At 40.1% G+C, this 16,325-nt stretch overlaps 1 protein-coding gene across 1 annotated transcript in view; it reads left to right on the top strand.

Annotated features, from left to right (window-relative positions):
- Nucleotides 1–5,270: 5,270 nt before the first annotated feature.
- Nucleotides 5,271–16,325, top strand: part of shtn2 (shootin 2) — a 19,526-nt gene continuing 8,471 nt past the window's right edge. Inside the window, exons 1-8 of the mRNA XM_089130957.1 lie at nt 5,271–5,381; nt 6,239–6,288; nt 6,802–6,862; nt 6,987–7,081; nt 9,114–9,297; nt 9,389–9,486; nt 15,086–15,167; nt 15,245–15,339. Coding sequence (XP_088987083.1) covers nt 5,348–5,381; nt 6,239–6,288; nt 6,802–6,862; nt 6,987–7,081; nt 9,114–9,297; nt 9,389–9,486; nt 15,086–15,167; nt 15,245–15,339 — 699 coding nt within the window. The 5' untranslated portion in view covers nt 5,271–5,347. The remainder of the gene's footprint in view (nt 5,382–6,238; nt 6,289–6,801; nt 6,863–6,986; nt 7,082–9,113; nt 9,298–9,388; nt 9,487–15,085; nt 15,168–15,244; nt 15,340–16,325) is intronic.

Genomic DNA, 16,325 nt, shown 5'->3' with positions numbered 1-16,325 from the left:
AACTAAACTACACTTACACGTGTACAAAGAACATAGAGCAAAACAAAACAACTTTCATGACATCATGAATGTCTTTCCTGCCATTTTAGATCAATTTAATGCACCCTTGATGGAAAAAAAAAATTAAATATTTAAATATTAATATTTAAATATATAAATATTATTAAATATTAAATTAATTCCAAAAAACGGTACTTGCTTTACTCATTTGTAAATTTTAAGTGAAGAAATTATTTTGTTAAACTTAAATATATACATTTTAACCATTTTACATTATTTTCTTTGTACCAGTGTTATTTAGCAAAATTTGGATACTAATTGTTTAATAAAAATATTTTCAATTAGTTTTTATATATTCCGTTTTCATTTCAATTTGATTTTTTTTAGTAATTTATGTTTTTTTGTCTAGAGTAATTTATTTGTGTCTAAAGTTTATTTATTTTTACTTCAGTTTTGATGAATTTAATTTGAGTTATTTTAAGTAATACATAGGCCTACACACACACACACACACACACACACACACACACACACACACACACACACATATATATATAGGCCTATATATATATATATATATATATATATAAAAGAAGATGTATATATATATATATATATGAAGTATTTTCAGTTAACATTTATTTTATTTAAGCACATTTATTTATGATCTCAGTTATAGTTTTAGTTTAGCCGGATCACATCGGTTCTGTCCTCCGGACATGGGTCTGACCCTCACCCTCAGTGAATGGGACGCAGGAAGAGGACACAAAGGCTTAACCGTGGACTGAAACAGGTGTGGATCCCCCGTAGGGACCAATCACACCCTCTGAAAGCTACGGGACTTCCGCTTTTTTGTCCCACTGAGGATCATATTAAAAATCAACAGTTAGCATGAAAGCTACTTTTTTTTCTGGTCCCATATCTCTCTTTCATTCACTATTCCCGCATGAGTCACAGCTGTCTGGCGACTGTACCACTTTGTGCCAGGCCAGACCTCGCTTCCTGGGACGTCGTGATTGGGACACAGGCTGGTCTGTGCGTCCCACCATGAGCCGTGTCTAGATCCCTTCCTCTGTCCCGCTCATCATGTCTCTGAGACTGTGACACACTGTCTGTACCACTGCGTGCACTGCGGCCTATACGAGACAACAGTATCGCCACACACACACTCCAACACTTCCCCTCCTGAACAGCACAGCAACGGGACATTTTTCATTTATTTTAAAAGTAGATTAAAAAAAAAAAAACAGGAATGCAATGTAAGCCTAAATAAAGATGTCATTCAGTTAGGGCTAGTTAGTTGGTGGATTGTAGGAAGCGATCATTTTGTTGTTTTTGACAAACTTGTAGCCTATTTCCCATACATTTAAAACAAATATTTTTTCTTTTTTTCTACTTACTTTACCTCTCAGAACAGGGTTAAAAAAAATAAAAACATAAAAAATAATACATTTAAATAATGTAAATGTATGTAAAAATGTATATATAAATAGAAATAATGTAATTTATGGTGTTTTTTTAATAAAGCACAATGCATTCTTTAAATAAGGCATTTGCTAATTAAAATGGTAATAACAAAACAATCAATTTAATATAAATAACAGATAATGTCAAAATACTTTATTATTATTAGAATAAAAATAAATTAAATAATAAAATTAAAATGATGTAAAAATGTACATAAAAATAGAAATGTAATTTATGGTGTTTTTTTTAAATAAATCACAATACAAATATTTAATTGAATTTAGTTTTTAATGTTTCCATTTATTAAATAAGGGATTTGCTAATTAAAATGGTAATAATAAAACATTCAATTTGGAAGAGGATTGAGAATAAAAATAAAATAAATTAAATAATAAAATTAAAATTATGTAAATGTATGTAAAAATAGAACAGCATTTAAATCATCATTCATTTTTAAATTAAAATATGTTAATAATTAAAAACATTTCTACAATAAATGTAATATATCCTAGTTTTCATCAAAATGATCATGTGTGTTATTTTATTGATGGATATATTCAGGAAGGTGAAGATCATTAACTGGCCAAATTGGTTTTATGTCTTTGAAAACGGTTTAACTATAGCTATATAATCGCACATACTTGTTTGTGCCTTAAATAGTAAAGGGACACCAAATCTGTGCTCTATTCTTGGAAGGTGCGGCAGGTGCCATAAATACAAGCATATTTTTAGCCAATGTTGATGAACTGGAAGTGAAAACTGATTTTTGTGTGTAAATCATAACAATAGATCAAGAGCATTAACCAGCTCAATCAATAACAACTGGTACGTTCATCTCCCAAACTCTTCATAAACTGAAAAGCTTGCACTGAAAGTCTTTAGGCGAAGGAGAGGGAACAACATGAGAGCAACAGGTTGTGGTTCACAAGGCCAGATCGCCACCTAGAGGCCAAGCGCAGTCACGGCCAATCAGAAGACAGTATCAGTGCATCCTGGACAACACCGATATTACAAGCAAGACTTGCACTTCCTGATGAAAGCAAGAGCACTTGAATGTAACTTGAGGTTTCTGTTAAGAATATTCAGAGGAAAAAAAATCATATCAATATATATAATATTAATAAAAGGGAAAAAAAGCTTTAGTTGTAAATTAATAATAGGTCAAAGATTAATTGCATCCAAAATAAAAGTATGCTGTGTATATAGTGTAGGCTATATGTAAATACATTTGCATGCATGTATATATTTAAGAATTAGTACTGTCTGAATATATAAAAAATAAATAATATTAATATTTCATATATGAATAACACATTTTCTTAAATATATACATGCATGTGTGTGCATTTATATATACAAAATAATTATACACAGCACAGACACATATATTATGTAAACACAAACTTTAATTTTGGATGTGGTTAATCGCGATTGCACATATAATCATCATTCTTATTATTAAAACTTCTGATAATATAATATATGAATTAGAAATAATCAATAATATGCAGACATAAAATATAATATACGAATTGATAAAAGAGAAATAATTTGAGAGACTTAAATTATTATTATTTTTGACAAATTAATTTTAGAATACAATTAGAAGTGCCACATAATATGAACTGGGGAAAGAATAATTTGAGAAACAAATGATTATTACTTGACTTTGTTTTAGAATATGAAGAAAATATATCATATAATATACAAATTTTTTAGAAAAGATAAATAGTTCGAGAAACTAAAATATGTTTGTTTTTTTTTATATAATATACAAATAAAAATTAATTCATACACTCTAAAAAAATGCTGGGTTGTTTTAACCCAATTTTGGGTCAAATATGGACAAACCCAGCCACTGGGTTACATTTTTAAATGGCATTTTTTAACCCAATGTTTGAGTTTGTCCATGTTTGACCCAAAATTGTGTTAGAAGAACCCAGCATTTTTAGAGTGAGTTGTTTTTGACAAATTACTGATTAATAATAGTTTGTTTAGGCGAATCGCTCCCATTGCATTAGCAAAAGTGCGAGTCTCCTAAACCTGCCTTCCGGCAGCACCGAGTTTAGGTTTGTTTGCAAGCGCATGAAGTCACGGAGGGGCCAGTCGAGTCTTCCAGCGGCTCTGTCACATCACATCGAGTCGCGTCTCACAGCCCTGAATCTGAACCCGTCCTCCCTCTCTCTCTCTCTCTCTCTCTCTCTCTCTCTCTCTCTCTCTCTCTCTCTCTCTCTCTCTCTCTCTCTCTCTCTCTCTCTCTCTCTCTCTCTCTCTCTCTCTCTCTCTCTCTCTCTCTCTCTCTCTCTCTCTCTCTCTCTCTCTCTCTCTCTCTCTCTCTCTCTCTCTCTCTCTCTCTCTCTCCGCGCGCTGTTCGGCTCATGGCTTTCAGAAACACTGCCCGTATGTCGTAATATTGACGGGTTGAATCGATGTGCACTGTATGTTTGTGTGTGGTGAACAGTCAATAATTGGGACTCCTCGCGTGCTCTGCTGATATGACCCAATGACCCCCTCGTGACCTCCTATCACGTCATGTTTAATCCTATACACTCTCTCATTACTGTAATTCTGCGTTCTGAAGATGTGTGCTTTAGTGAACCGGGGGGCAAAATATCAAAACATATCACCAGAAGAAAAGCAAAAACTTGACCTGACGTCGATGAGAAATTATGTTCATAAATGCACCAAATAATATCTTAATTCATAGTTTAAATGCCCAGCAGCGCACGAGTGTAGCTTATATTACGAGTTTTATTTGAATGGGGAGGACACACTGTACTGCACCTCCGCCTCTGTTAAAGGGCTGGTTAAAGGTTGCTGGTTTTAGGCGGTAGAGGAGACGTGTTCAACAGGGAATGTGTTCAGTGTGAAGAGTGTGACACAATCAGCACATGCTCAGTAGCGCTCTCTCTCCGCCTGAGAAAACACAAATACGCAATTTACGCAATTTATTTTAAGTCAATGTTTGGATGCATTTCATTTAAAACTATAGCAATATCCCTGAAAAATCTATGAATTAACGAGTTAATTATCTCAGAATTACGAGATCATTTTGATGGGGAAAAGTTTTTTGCTCTGTTTTTCCGAATTAATAACTTGATTATCTAAAAAATTATGAGTGGCTCTCCTGTTCGAACTCGTTTATCAAAATGAACGAATCTTTTTTCGTGTTATTTGGTTCATTCAACGAACGAAATGAACGAATTGACTCATTTTGATGAACGAGTTCTAACAGGAGAGTCACGAACATGCATCACACAGAGCAAGGCGAGCATTTGAGCTTATAAAACTGAAACTTTTTTTTTTTTTTTAAATGAGCAATCGTTTCGCTTGATAAGACCCTTATTCATCATCTGGAATCGTTTAAAGCCCTTTGAACAGTTTGCACTGAAAGTGTCTTTTGGACCTTGAACCGTTTGGTTCCCATTGAAGTCCATTATATGGAGAAAATCCTGGAACGTTTCATCAAAAACCTTCATTTCTTTTCGACTGAAGAAAGACAGACATGGACATCTTGGATGACATGCAGGGTGAGTAAATTATCAGCAAAAGTTTTTTTTTTTTTTTAAAGTGAACTACTCCTTTAAATGCTTTGGATATAATCATCTTACATGTTTGCCATTTGTTCAGTCTCTAAACCAAGCCAGCTTCCACAAGGGACGAGCGTGATGAATGTTGCTTTATCAAATCCTTTCTAAATAGCCACTGTTGACTCGGTTAACCATAAAGGGCAAAGCAGAATGGACTTTTGTATGAATTTACGTAACAAAATAGGAAGAAATAAAAGCAGAGGGGCACCTTAGTTTCAGTTCTTCCTCAACTGTCACACAGAGAGCGACACACAGAAAGCGAGAGGGCTTTAGAAGAAGCTCGAGAAATCATGTGGAGCCTTGAACCGGACGAAAGGATTTCAGGTTGGATACATTTTTTTGTCCATATGAAATTTTCAGTCTAAACTGGTAAAATTGTTTTTTAGTCAACTGGATAAGCTGGGGAATTAATTATATTAACAGTAACGGTTAAAATTGGCCGTCAGTCCAATATGAACATGGCAGAGCAATGTAGTAGCCTACACAAATTACTTTACAGAATATCGTGAATGCCAATTTTACAGCCTATGTGTGTGAATATCGTGAATGCCTAATTTTACAGCCTAATTTAATGCCTAATTTTTATTTAATAATACGGTGACCGACAGTCCTGTTTTACGTCCCGCCCTGGCTGTTTTTTATAAAGTGATGAAAATGTCCTGGTTTTCAAAAATGATCAAACTATAGATGCGCAAACAACGAGGATGAGGAGGAAAACAGGATAAAGAGGAAGAAAACTAAAGATTTAAATATATGTTGTTAGTTCATGAGAGCTATTTTTGTTCAATTTGGAGGTATTTCTTTTAGTTATTTATATATTTATTTTTCGAATAAGACATTATTTCATTCATTATTTTTTGAAACCAGTAACCTCTGAGAAGCCTGAATTTGTGCCTTGTAATATCACAAATTTCTATCCATACAGAGGTGGCATAGCCTACTTTAAATGTTTTGAAATTAATAAGACGTCTTTGAGTAAACAACTTCGATTTGTTTTCCGAGTGTCCTGGTTTTTGGTAATCAAAATATGGTCACTCTACCCAATAACATCACAGCACACAACTTTAATAAAGAAGCATTCAGAATACCATTTCTTTCTCTTTTTTTGATTAATATGGCTGCCTTTTAATAATGCATGAAACGCATGAATAATCTGCAAACTTCCCTTGTTGTCTTCTTAGAGTCTGAGGAGGAGGACGCCCTGTCTTCAGAAGATGAACGAGACATTGAGGTAATCTCTGCTTAAGTAAAGCTGGCTTTGTCTAGAATGCATACGATAGCACTGTTATGTCACAGTATACACTAGATCAACACTAGATATGACTTTTTACAACAGCATGCAACAGGCAAACATGTTTTAAACAGCAGTTTTCATGCTTAATCGAGCCGAGCAGATTGCATTGTGGGATACGGGATGCTCTATTAATGCCACACATTTTGGAAAAGATGGTGTCCTAGAACATCTGCACGCTTCATTATTCTTCCTGCATATTATAGACAGGGCAAGAGCAATATTGATGCGGATAAAACAGGCGCTTTCTTGTTGCAACTACAAGCAACCCCTTAAATAACATCGCAATTGTGGGAGAGAGTCACAAATCCCATGTGAAGTTGCACTGTTTTGAACATAGCCAATGATTCTCTGCAAACAGAGTCGTTGCTTAACTGCTTCACCCATATTTATCGTAATAATATTGTGCAATTTATTTTCAAAATGACTATCATTGTGTAATCTGCCATGCAGTGCGAGATTCTGGAGAAAGAGCGAGATGAGGCGAATGAAAAGCTGTCAAGGATGGAGGAGGGTGAGAGTTTTAGCATTGCAATATCCTCATATCAAATGTAAAAACATTTACTGTGCGGCTAATAACGTAACTTGACATAATCACATCACTGAAACCGTGCTAATTTCCTGCCTGTAACTTTCAGCCTCTTCTCAGCTGCTCAAGGAGTTGGATGTTTTAGAGATGCAGTTCCAGATCGAGCGGTCCTGCCGGGAGACCGCAGAGGCCTTAGCGCTGAAGGTACAGAAACACTTCCCTTTTCCTGCAAGTCTAACAGCTTATATTTGTTCTGTTGAGTATTTTCACATCCCCCATATCAGTTACAAGCTTTACTAGGTTCTCCAAACTGAGTCATTTATCCCACGCTCTTAAAGAATAACGGCTCTTTATTGGCATTGATGGTTTAACATTCCAGTCCACTAATTAAGGTTATTTAGATATAGAATGTTCTTCACATTAAAGGGATAGTTCACTTTGAAATTAATTTTTGGTATGTTTTATCTTACCTCAAGGGCATCCAAGATGTAGGTGTCTTTGTTTCCACAGTATTTTCAATTTTTATATTTTTAGGTCAAACCGTGCTTGTCTGTCAGTCATATAATGGAGGTCTATGGTCACCACCTCAAAGAGCATGCACAGAGAAGTCCAGATTAAACATGATTTAATGACTCGTAAATGTAAGTACACATTAATGGCCTAAGACACGAAACGAGCGGTTTGTGTGAGAAAACGAACAGTATTTATATCTTTTTACCTCTTGTTACCACAGCCACGTCCAAGTACTCTGAGGTCGCGGGCGCTTCGGTCTGCAAAGCGCCAGAAGTGATCTCTCGCGCATGTACGTCACTCATTGTTTACACCGAGATTTCAGAAGTGTTACCCTTCTCACTGTGACGATCCAACCCGATCTCACGACCAAGTCGTACGAATTCGACGAATGAATAAAAAGTGGCTAATTCGTAACAATTCATACGACATCACTTGTACGAATTAATACGATTTTGCTAAATCGTACATATTTTACGAATTGGCCAATTCGTATGGAATCGTACGAATGACCTACCCCTTACCCCGCCCCTAAACCTAACCATCACGTGGGTTTAGACAAATCGTACGAATTAGTACGAGTGAGGTCGTACGAATTAGTACGAATTAGCCACTTTTTAATCATGCGTCGAATTCGTACGAATTGGTCGTGAGATAGTGTTGGACGATCTAAACATATTTAGATAGACAGGAAATTACAATGGAAGAAGATTTGCGCGAGAGATCACTTCCGGCGCTTTCCGAAGCGCCCGGGCCCCCTCAGAGTACTTGGACATGACTGTGATTACAAGAGGTAAAAACGATATAAATACTGTTCGTTTTCTCACACAAACCGCTCGTTTCGTGTCTTAGGCCATACTTACATTTACGAGTCATTAAATCATGTTTAATTTGGACTTCTCTGTGCATGCTCTTTGAGGTGGTGACCATAGACGTCCATTATATGACTGACAGACACAAACGGTTTGACCTAAAAATGTCAAAATTGAAACTACTGCGAAAACAAAGACACCTACATCTTGGATGCCCTTGAGGTAAGCTAAACCATATCAAAAATTAATTTTAAAGTGAACTATCCATTTAAGAAAAAAAATGTTATTTTAAGAGCTGATCACGGAAAGGTTCTTTGGGGAACCAAAAATGGTTCTTCAATGGCATCACTGCAAAAACAAAAACTTTTGGAACCTTTATTTTTAAGAGTGAAACTGAGTTCAACTCAAGGGCAGATTATGGATCTGGCCAATGGTGCCGTTCCTTCAAAACTAATTCCTACAAGTCACCCTGTGGTCAATAATCTTAAAAACTCATTACGATCACCAAAATGACATATTGAAACAGTTTTTACATTAAAAAAAATGTCTTCATGCCTTAAAGTATGTAATTTAGAATACAAGGTTCTATGAATATGCAAATGAGTCCCGCCTCCACTCACTCACTCACTCACTCAGAGATCCACTCGTTCACTAAAGTTTTAAAGAAAAAATATGCAGAATATGTACATGGTTAGTCTTAAAGCATATTACAAACACCACATAGATATATGAACAACATTAAAAACTGGATTTTCACCACAGGGTGACTTTAAATGTTATATATAGGATATTGTTTGCATTGGATTTTGGATATTGGATATTGGATAAAGAAAGAGGTACGACTGCGACAAACCTCACATTGAGGCTTAACGTGAAAAACCCTTTCTCAATTTCTGGGACTTTTGAACCTACAGGTGACAAAAGATTTCAAGGTACTGAAGAGGCAAAGTCAAGCTATCCTTCCCCTGATTCAAGAAAAGCCAGAACACTTTTCCATCCTGAACCTGGACCCTGAGGCTGATCCATGCAGCTTTGAGCCGCTCCCTGAGGAAGAGTGCAGAGAAGATCCACTTCTCTTGAGTCAGAACCAAATAAGAGGTGGGAGGCCTTGCTTCTTACTAACACTAGCCTCGAAAGCAGTTAAAAAATGCATTCCCATAAGCCTTGTCCAATCTGTTTGTCATTACAGAACTACAGTCGTCTGTAGACCGGTTACTAGGGGAGAAATTTCAGCTCAGTGAACAGGTGGAGCTTCTTAAGAAAGAGAAGGATGATTTGAAGGAAAAGGTATAATAGTGCCTTCAAATGAGATTACATGAAAAGATATAACAAATATGGGCATGTTAGACATTCAAACAGTTGATCATAAACTTACACGCACCTTTGCGAAATCTACAAAATGATAATAATTTAATAAAATAATTAGGGCTGTGCAAAAGTTAATTGCGATTAATCGCATCCAAAATAAAAGTCTGTGTTTACATCATATATTTGTGTGTGCTGTATATAATTATTTTGTATATATAAATACCTATGCATGCATGTATATATTTAAGAATTATTTGTGCTTAAATTCTGTATATATTTATAAATACATAATCTACATTATATAAATATAAATATTTTATATATGAATAACATATTTTCTTAAATATATACATGCATGTGTGTGTATTTATATATACAAAATAATTATATACTGCACACACAAATATATTATGTAAACACAGACTTTTATTTTGGATGCGATTAATCGCAATTAACTTTTGACCGGCATGGTGGCCAAGAACCCACCCTCCGCCTTGCAACGAGCCTCCGACTGGGAATTAAGAGTAGACCTGAAGAAGAAGCTTGTCTTCCCACAGGACGTGGCAGCGACTTCCCTCCGACCAGATATGGTTCTGCTATCCAGGAGCACGAAATCCATCATAGTTGCTGAGCTCACGGTGCCCTGGGAGGAAAGGCTAGCCACGTCACACCAACTAAAAAAAGCGAAGTACCAAGATCTGATTGACGAAGCCAATGTAAAGGGATGGCATGCAACCAGCTACCCCATTGAAGTCGGGTGCCGTGGGTTTCCAGCAAAATCGGTGCGCTACTTCCTCCAGAGGATGGGCCTGGAGTATAAACAGCTGAAGGAAGCTACCAGGGACATAGCCGAAGCAGCCGAGTCTAGCTCAAGATGGCTGTGGCTGAAAAGAGCCCACAGTTGGAGCCCTTCTGCAGGTGAAGGCTAGTCAGTCTTCACGGCCCCACTCAGGCGAGGTGTTCAGGTTAAGGGGCGAAACACCTGAGACCCTGAGACTCCTGCTGATGATGCAGAAGAGTTCCAACAATGTGGATGCTCCGAGAATACCATCTCTGAAGAAGGTCTGTGTCATGGTTTAGTCGGTCCTACAGAGGCGGCTTGTAGCAAAGCATCTAGATGTTTACTTCACCTTATTGTCGAGACCATGGGGAGAGGCCCATTGGCGGTGGGGGAAGACCCACGGACATCCGGGAAAGGACGGATGACAGCTCGGAAAGACGGCACGCAATAGTGTCAGGGTTAGCACCCCGAAGCACTGCACAAAAAGCTACGAGTTTCGAACAAAGAGAATACCCCCAGGCGGACCGAGGAGGGGGGGAGGATAATCTGCCATCGGACGGATCAATGGTTAAAGACCCGGACAATGGAAAAAGGACTACGAGATTGGATGCAGAAAGACAGAAGGTCGAAGCCAAAAGAAGATGCGACATCTGCGGAGGGCTTTTCAAGAACGAGCGCGGTGTTAAAATCCACCAAGGCAAGTCTAAGTGCAAAGAGCAGAGTCAGCAACGCAGAGCACCCAAGCTTACGCAGAGTAACCTCTCTGAGTTTGTTAAGGGTGTTCATCAGTCGGTGGGGGAGGACCAGGGCCAGGAGGCAAACCACAGTGCCCCAGACCTCCCTGCTCAACCTACTCAGAGCACAGAGAGAGTCGGTGAACCTGAAAGTCCAAAAGACTTTGAGAGGAAACCACGCTTGAACTTACCACCAGCAACAGACTGCCGATGGGCCCAACTGGACGACGATTTAAATATCACCCTGGAAAACACTCTGAAAGGAGACGCAGTCAAGAAGATCAAGATCATGGTGGACATTGTGTACCAGGTGTGCCATGACACTTTTGGCGAAAAAGAACGCAAGACTCCAAGGCCACCAGCAGGGCCTAGCAGGAGACAGCGGCAGATCAAAGAACTTCGAGGAGAATTAAGGACACTTAAAAGAAGGTGGCGGGAAGCAAGTGATGAGGAAAGAGTTGCCCTGGATGAGATCAGCAGAGAAAAGCGGAAAAGGTTAATCCAGCTTCGGAGAGCTGAGACCATGCGGGAGAAGCAGAGGGAGAAGCGCCGAAAGAGGAAAGCCTTTTTCAACAACCCATTCCAATTCACAGTGGACCTACTAGGAAAGCCGAAGGGTGGGACCCTGGCATGTACAAAGGAGGAAATAGAAGACAGTGTGGCGGGTGCACATGGAGACTCCTCCAGAAGTATCCCTCTGGGTGAATGCCCTTTCCAACTGCCGATTCTTTCACCACACACCCCCTTTAGCATGGCGGACTTTACCATGGATGAAGTAAGTGCAGTGGTGGGAAAAGCAAGAGCCGGATCAGCGCCAGGACCATCAGGAACCACCTACAAAATCTACAAATGCTGCCCACAGCTGCTGAAAAGGCTTTCAAAGCTCCTACGGACGCTGTGGAAGAAGAAGCTGGAACCCGGGCTCTGGACCCTCGCTGAAGGTTGCTTTGTGCCAAAAGAGCTAAATTCCACAAGACTTGAACAGTTCCGGGAGATTTCCCTACTGGACGTAGAGGGGAAAATATTCTGGTCTATCATCGCGAAAAGGCTAACAACATACCTGCTCGCCAACGAGTTTATTGACCCCAGCATCCAAAAAGGTGGAATACCGGGATATTCAGGCTGCCTAGAGCACACGGCAGCGATTAGCCAGCTGATTAACGAAGCCAGAAGTAACAACAACACTCTCTCCGTTGTGTGGCTGGATCTCGCCAAAGCCTACCCAAGTGTCCCGCACCAGCTGATTCGAAAGGCAATGGACTACTACCAAGTTCCTTCAGCGGTAGTCGAGCTCATAATGACACACATGGATGCGCTGCAGATGAGGTTCACCATAGGAAGCGTCACCACTAAATGGCAAAGGCTCGAGAAGGGCATCATGGCAGGATGCACGATTTCCGTGGCCCTGTTTATAGCGGCTATGAATCTGTTGTTGAAGGCAGGAGGAATGCAGTGCAGAGGCCCGAAAGCAGTCGATGGAACGAGACACCCTGCTTGTCGAGCTTTCATGGACGATGTGACAGTGATGACTCCATCTATTCAGGGGACACAATGGATCCTGAGTGCACTGGGAAAGATGGCAGCATGGTCACGCCTGCAGTTCAAACCAGAAAAGTCAAGGAGTCTCACTATCTTGAAGGGGAAGCTAACAGGAAACATTTTCAACATCCAAGGCTCGGATATCCCAACAATCCAAGATCAAAGGATCCGATGCCTTGGAAAGCAGTACGACAGCTCCCTAAAGGACAGTGGCAACCTCACTAATACCAAGGCCCAGCTGAACATCTGGCTCAAGGCAGTCGAGCACAGCCAACTGCTCGGGAGATTCAAAGTCTGGTGCTTCCAGTATGGCATCATACCCCGGCTAAAATGGCCCTTTCTACTCTACGACTTTCCCATGTCCCAGGTGGAAGGAATGGAAAGACTGTGCAGCAAGTACTTGCGGAAATGGTTGGGAGTCCCCCCATCATTCAGCGCAGTCAACCTGTATAGCAAGACTTGTAAACTTCCCTTGCCAGTCTCGTCGGTGGCCGAGGAGTTTAAAGCCACCAAAGCAAGGGCAGTCAGTACACTGCTCTCATCTAAAGATGGGAAAGTAAGGCACGCAAGTAAGACCATTAAATGTGGCAGAAAGTGGAAGCCTCAGCAAGCCGTAATGGAAGCAGAATCCTACTGGAAACACCAGGAAATCGTAGGCGTGGTATGCCAGGGACGCCTGGGCCTTGGACACTATAGTGAGAAGAGGTGGAGCCGGGCTGATACCAGAGCCAGGAGAGGTCTCGTGGTGCAAAGAGTCCGTGAGGCAGCAGAGGAGGAGCGTCAGGTGAAGGCGATTGGACTTGCTTCTCAGGGTCGATGGACGCAGTGGGACCAGGCACAGGAGCGACCATTGTCTTGGAAGGATCTGTGGCAAATCGACCAGGGGAAGTTAAGCTTTCTCTTGCGCTCAGTGGCTGACCTGCTGCCAACACCAAGCAATATAAAGATCTGGGGCGGAGGGGAAGACCCATCTTGCAACCAATGTGGAGCAGCTTCCTGTACGCTGAACCACATTCTGGCCGGGTGTCCAAGGGCATTGGCAGAGGGCCGTTACAGATGGAGGCACGACAAAGTCCTCGCGGAAATTGCCAAATGGGTGGAACAACAGCGAGTCAAAGCCAACAACAAGCAGGCCTGCCCGCCCCAAGTCACAACCTTTGTGAGGGAAGGAGACAAGGCCCATAAGACCGGCATGGTGGCCAAGAACCCACCCTCCGCCTTGCAACGAGCCTCCGACTGGGAATTAAGAGTAGACCTGAAGAAGAAGCTTGTCTTCCCACAGGACGTGGCAGCGACTTCCCTCCGACCAGATATGGTTCTGCTATCCAGGAGCACGAAATCCATCATAGTTGCTGAGCTCACGGTGCCCTGGGAGGAAAGGCTAGCCACGTCACACCAACTAAAAAAAGCGAAGTACCAAGATCTGATTGACGAAGCCAATGTAAAGGGATGGCATGCAACCAGCTACCCCATTGAAGTCGGGTGCCGTGGGTTTCCAGCAAAATCGGTGCGCTACTTCCTCCAGAGGATGGGCCTGGAGTATAAACAGCTGAAGGAAGCTACCAGGGACATAGCCGAAGCAGCCGAGTCTAGCTCAAGATGGCTGTGGCTGAAAAGAGCCCACAGTTGGAGCCCTTCTGCAGGTGAAGGCTAGTCAGTCTTCACGGCCCCACTCAGGCGAGGTGTTCAGGTTAAGGGGCGAAACACCTGAGACCCTGAGACTCCTGCTGATGATGCAGAAGAGTTCCAACAATGTGGATGCTCCGAGAATACCATCTCTGAAGAAGGTCTGTGTCATGGTTTAGTCGGTCCTACAGAGGCGGCTTGTAGCAAAGCATCTAGATGTTTACTTCACCTTGCACAGCCCTAAAAATAATGATTTAATAAAAATTACTTGCAGTTTTTATGTACAACCCTTAACATGCCATTTCAGGTAAGAGGTGTTACGTAGTCTACAAAACAACATAATAGCCACAAATTAATAAAAATTACCCTGTAAAAAAATTTTGTAACTGTCCTGTCGTTACCTGGATAAACATTTTTTTTGCTTTTGTTTTGTGATAGCCATTTTTATGATGCAAGGTGTATGTCATTTTATGACTGCAATTGTATGTTCATGCACAGACGTTCACATCAGAGCATTTTGACAAACTGATAGAAAATTTCCCTCAAAAATCAATGTTAATCAATGTAAAGTCCGAAAATTTCGCAAGCTAAAAAATACATATGACTCTTTACGTTATGTCAATTACGCTTGCAACTGCCTCTGAAACTTTCGTCTTTCGCGAAAAAATTCGGATCGGGTTCAATTTTTTTCCGCGTTTTTCGCATCGCATCCATAGCAAGCAGTTTAAATGGTGTCTGAATGGTGTTTTGACAATTCAGAGCCACCAAATCATGAATACGAAAATTTTGGACTCGAGGCCGTTGCACACCCTACTTTCATTAAATATGACCTGAAATCATTAGACTTTGAATTCCATTAAACTTTTGAACTCTATTGAACTCTTTTCCCACTCTTAAGTTGCTGCTTGAGGTCGGGGAGAAAGAGGCTCTTCTGAGGAAGTTCAGTAAGCAGAGCCGAACTGTGAATAAAATGAAGAGAGGTGAGTCCACCGAATATATTCTCCCGCTGATAAACACGTACAGAACGACAGACTGACTGTAGTTTCTCGGTCCTCAGTGTCCCAGCTGGTTACAGAAGAGTTTTCAGAGATGTCTCAGAAGCTCGAAATGGAGCAAGGACTCAGGCAGCATGCTGAAGTTTTTGCGCACCAGGTATTCTTTGAACTGGAGAAATCTGAAATAATCTAATCTGACAAAACTTCAAGAACAAGGATGACTGGAGTTAGAAAGCTAGCACATCATAGACACCAAGAAACTACGGCAGCTGCCTTATTGACCTGTCATTAACACACACACACACTGCTTTTAATTTAAAGTCCCCTGAGGTGAATATCAAGCTTTATATCTGTGTGGTGTTTTTTTATAAGCTTTAAGCCAAACCATGTGCAAAATATTATGTCAAGACCATATCTGAGTATTTTCTCTGTTAACTACAGTGAACCAAAGACAGTTTCAAAAACCCGGTTTGAAATTGCTGGGGTTTCGATGTCACAAACAACCTCGTAACCAATCATAAATTATTGACTACATGAAAAAAAAAGACTACAGGTAAGGTACATTGAACCAGTTCAGTTCCTGTAGTCGTTCAGACATACACTTAAGCGTATATAAATGTTGCATTGTAATAGGCTACAACAACATTACATTGGGAAGTATAAAGTTCGGCGACACCTTGTGAATAAAAAAATGTAACAAGCTTTAAAAAAAAAAGGCTACAATTATTGACTATAGAGGGGCTTTAACGTTTGATTAGCCATGTTGCCAACAGGACCTTTTGCCAAAATGCAAACTCTCTTAAGAAGCTTTAAAATTGTCGGGAAAAGTTATAGGCTTAAAAAACCTTTGCTGATAATATATTCACCCCCATGTCATCCAAGATGTCCATGTCATTCTTTCTTGAGTCGAAAAGAAATTAAGGTTTTTGATGAAAACAATCCAGGATTTTCTCCATATAATGGACTTCAATGGGAACCAAACGGTTTAAGGTCAAAATGAGAGTTTTAGTGCAGCTTCTAAGGGCTTTAAACGACACAATGAATAAGGGTCTTATCAAGGACCCTTCGAGTCATGACTCGAAAAAAGATTTGTTCATTTTGATGAACGAGTTCGAACAGGAGAGCCACGAACACGCATCACAG

The sequence above is a fragment of the Pimephales promelas genome, chromosome 1 (assembly GCF_988280905.1).
Source record: "Pimephales promelas chromosome 1, fPimPro1.hap1.1, whole genome shotgun sequence".
Taxonomy (NCBI): Eukaryota; Metazoa; Chordata; class Actinopteri; order Cypriniformes; family Leuciscidae; genus Pimephales; species Pimephales promelas.
This window is presented reverse-complemented; position numbering and strand designations above follow the sequence as displayed.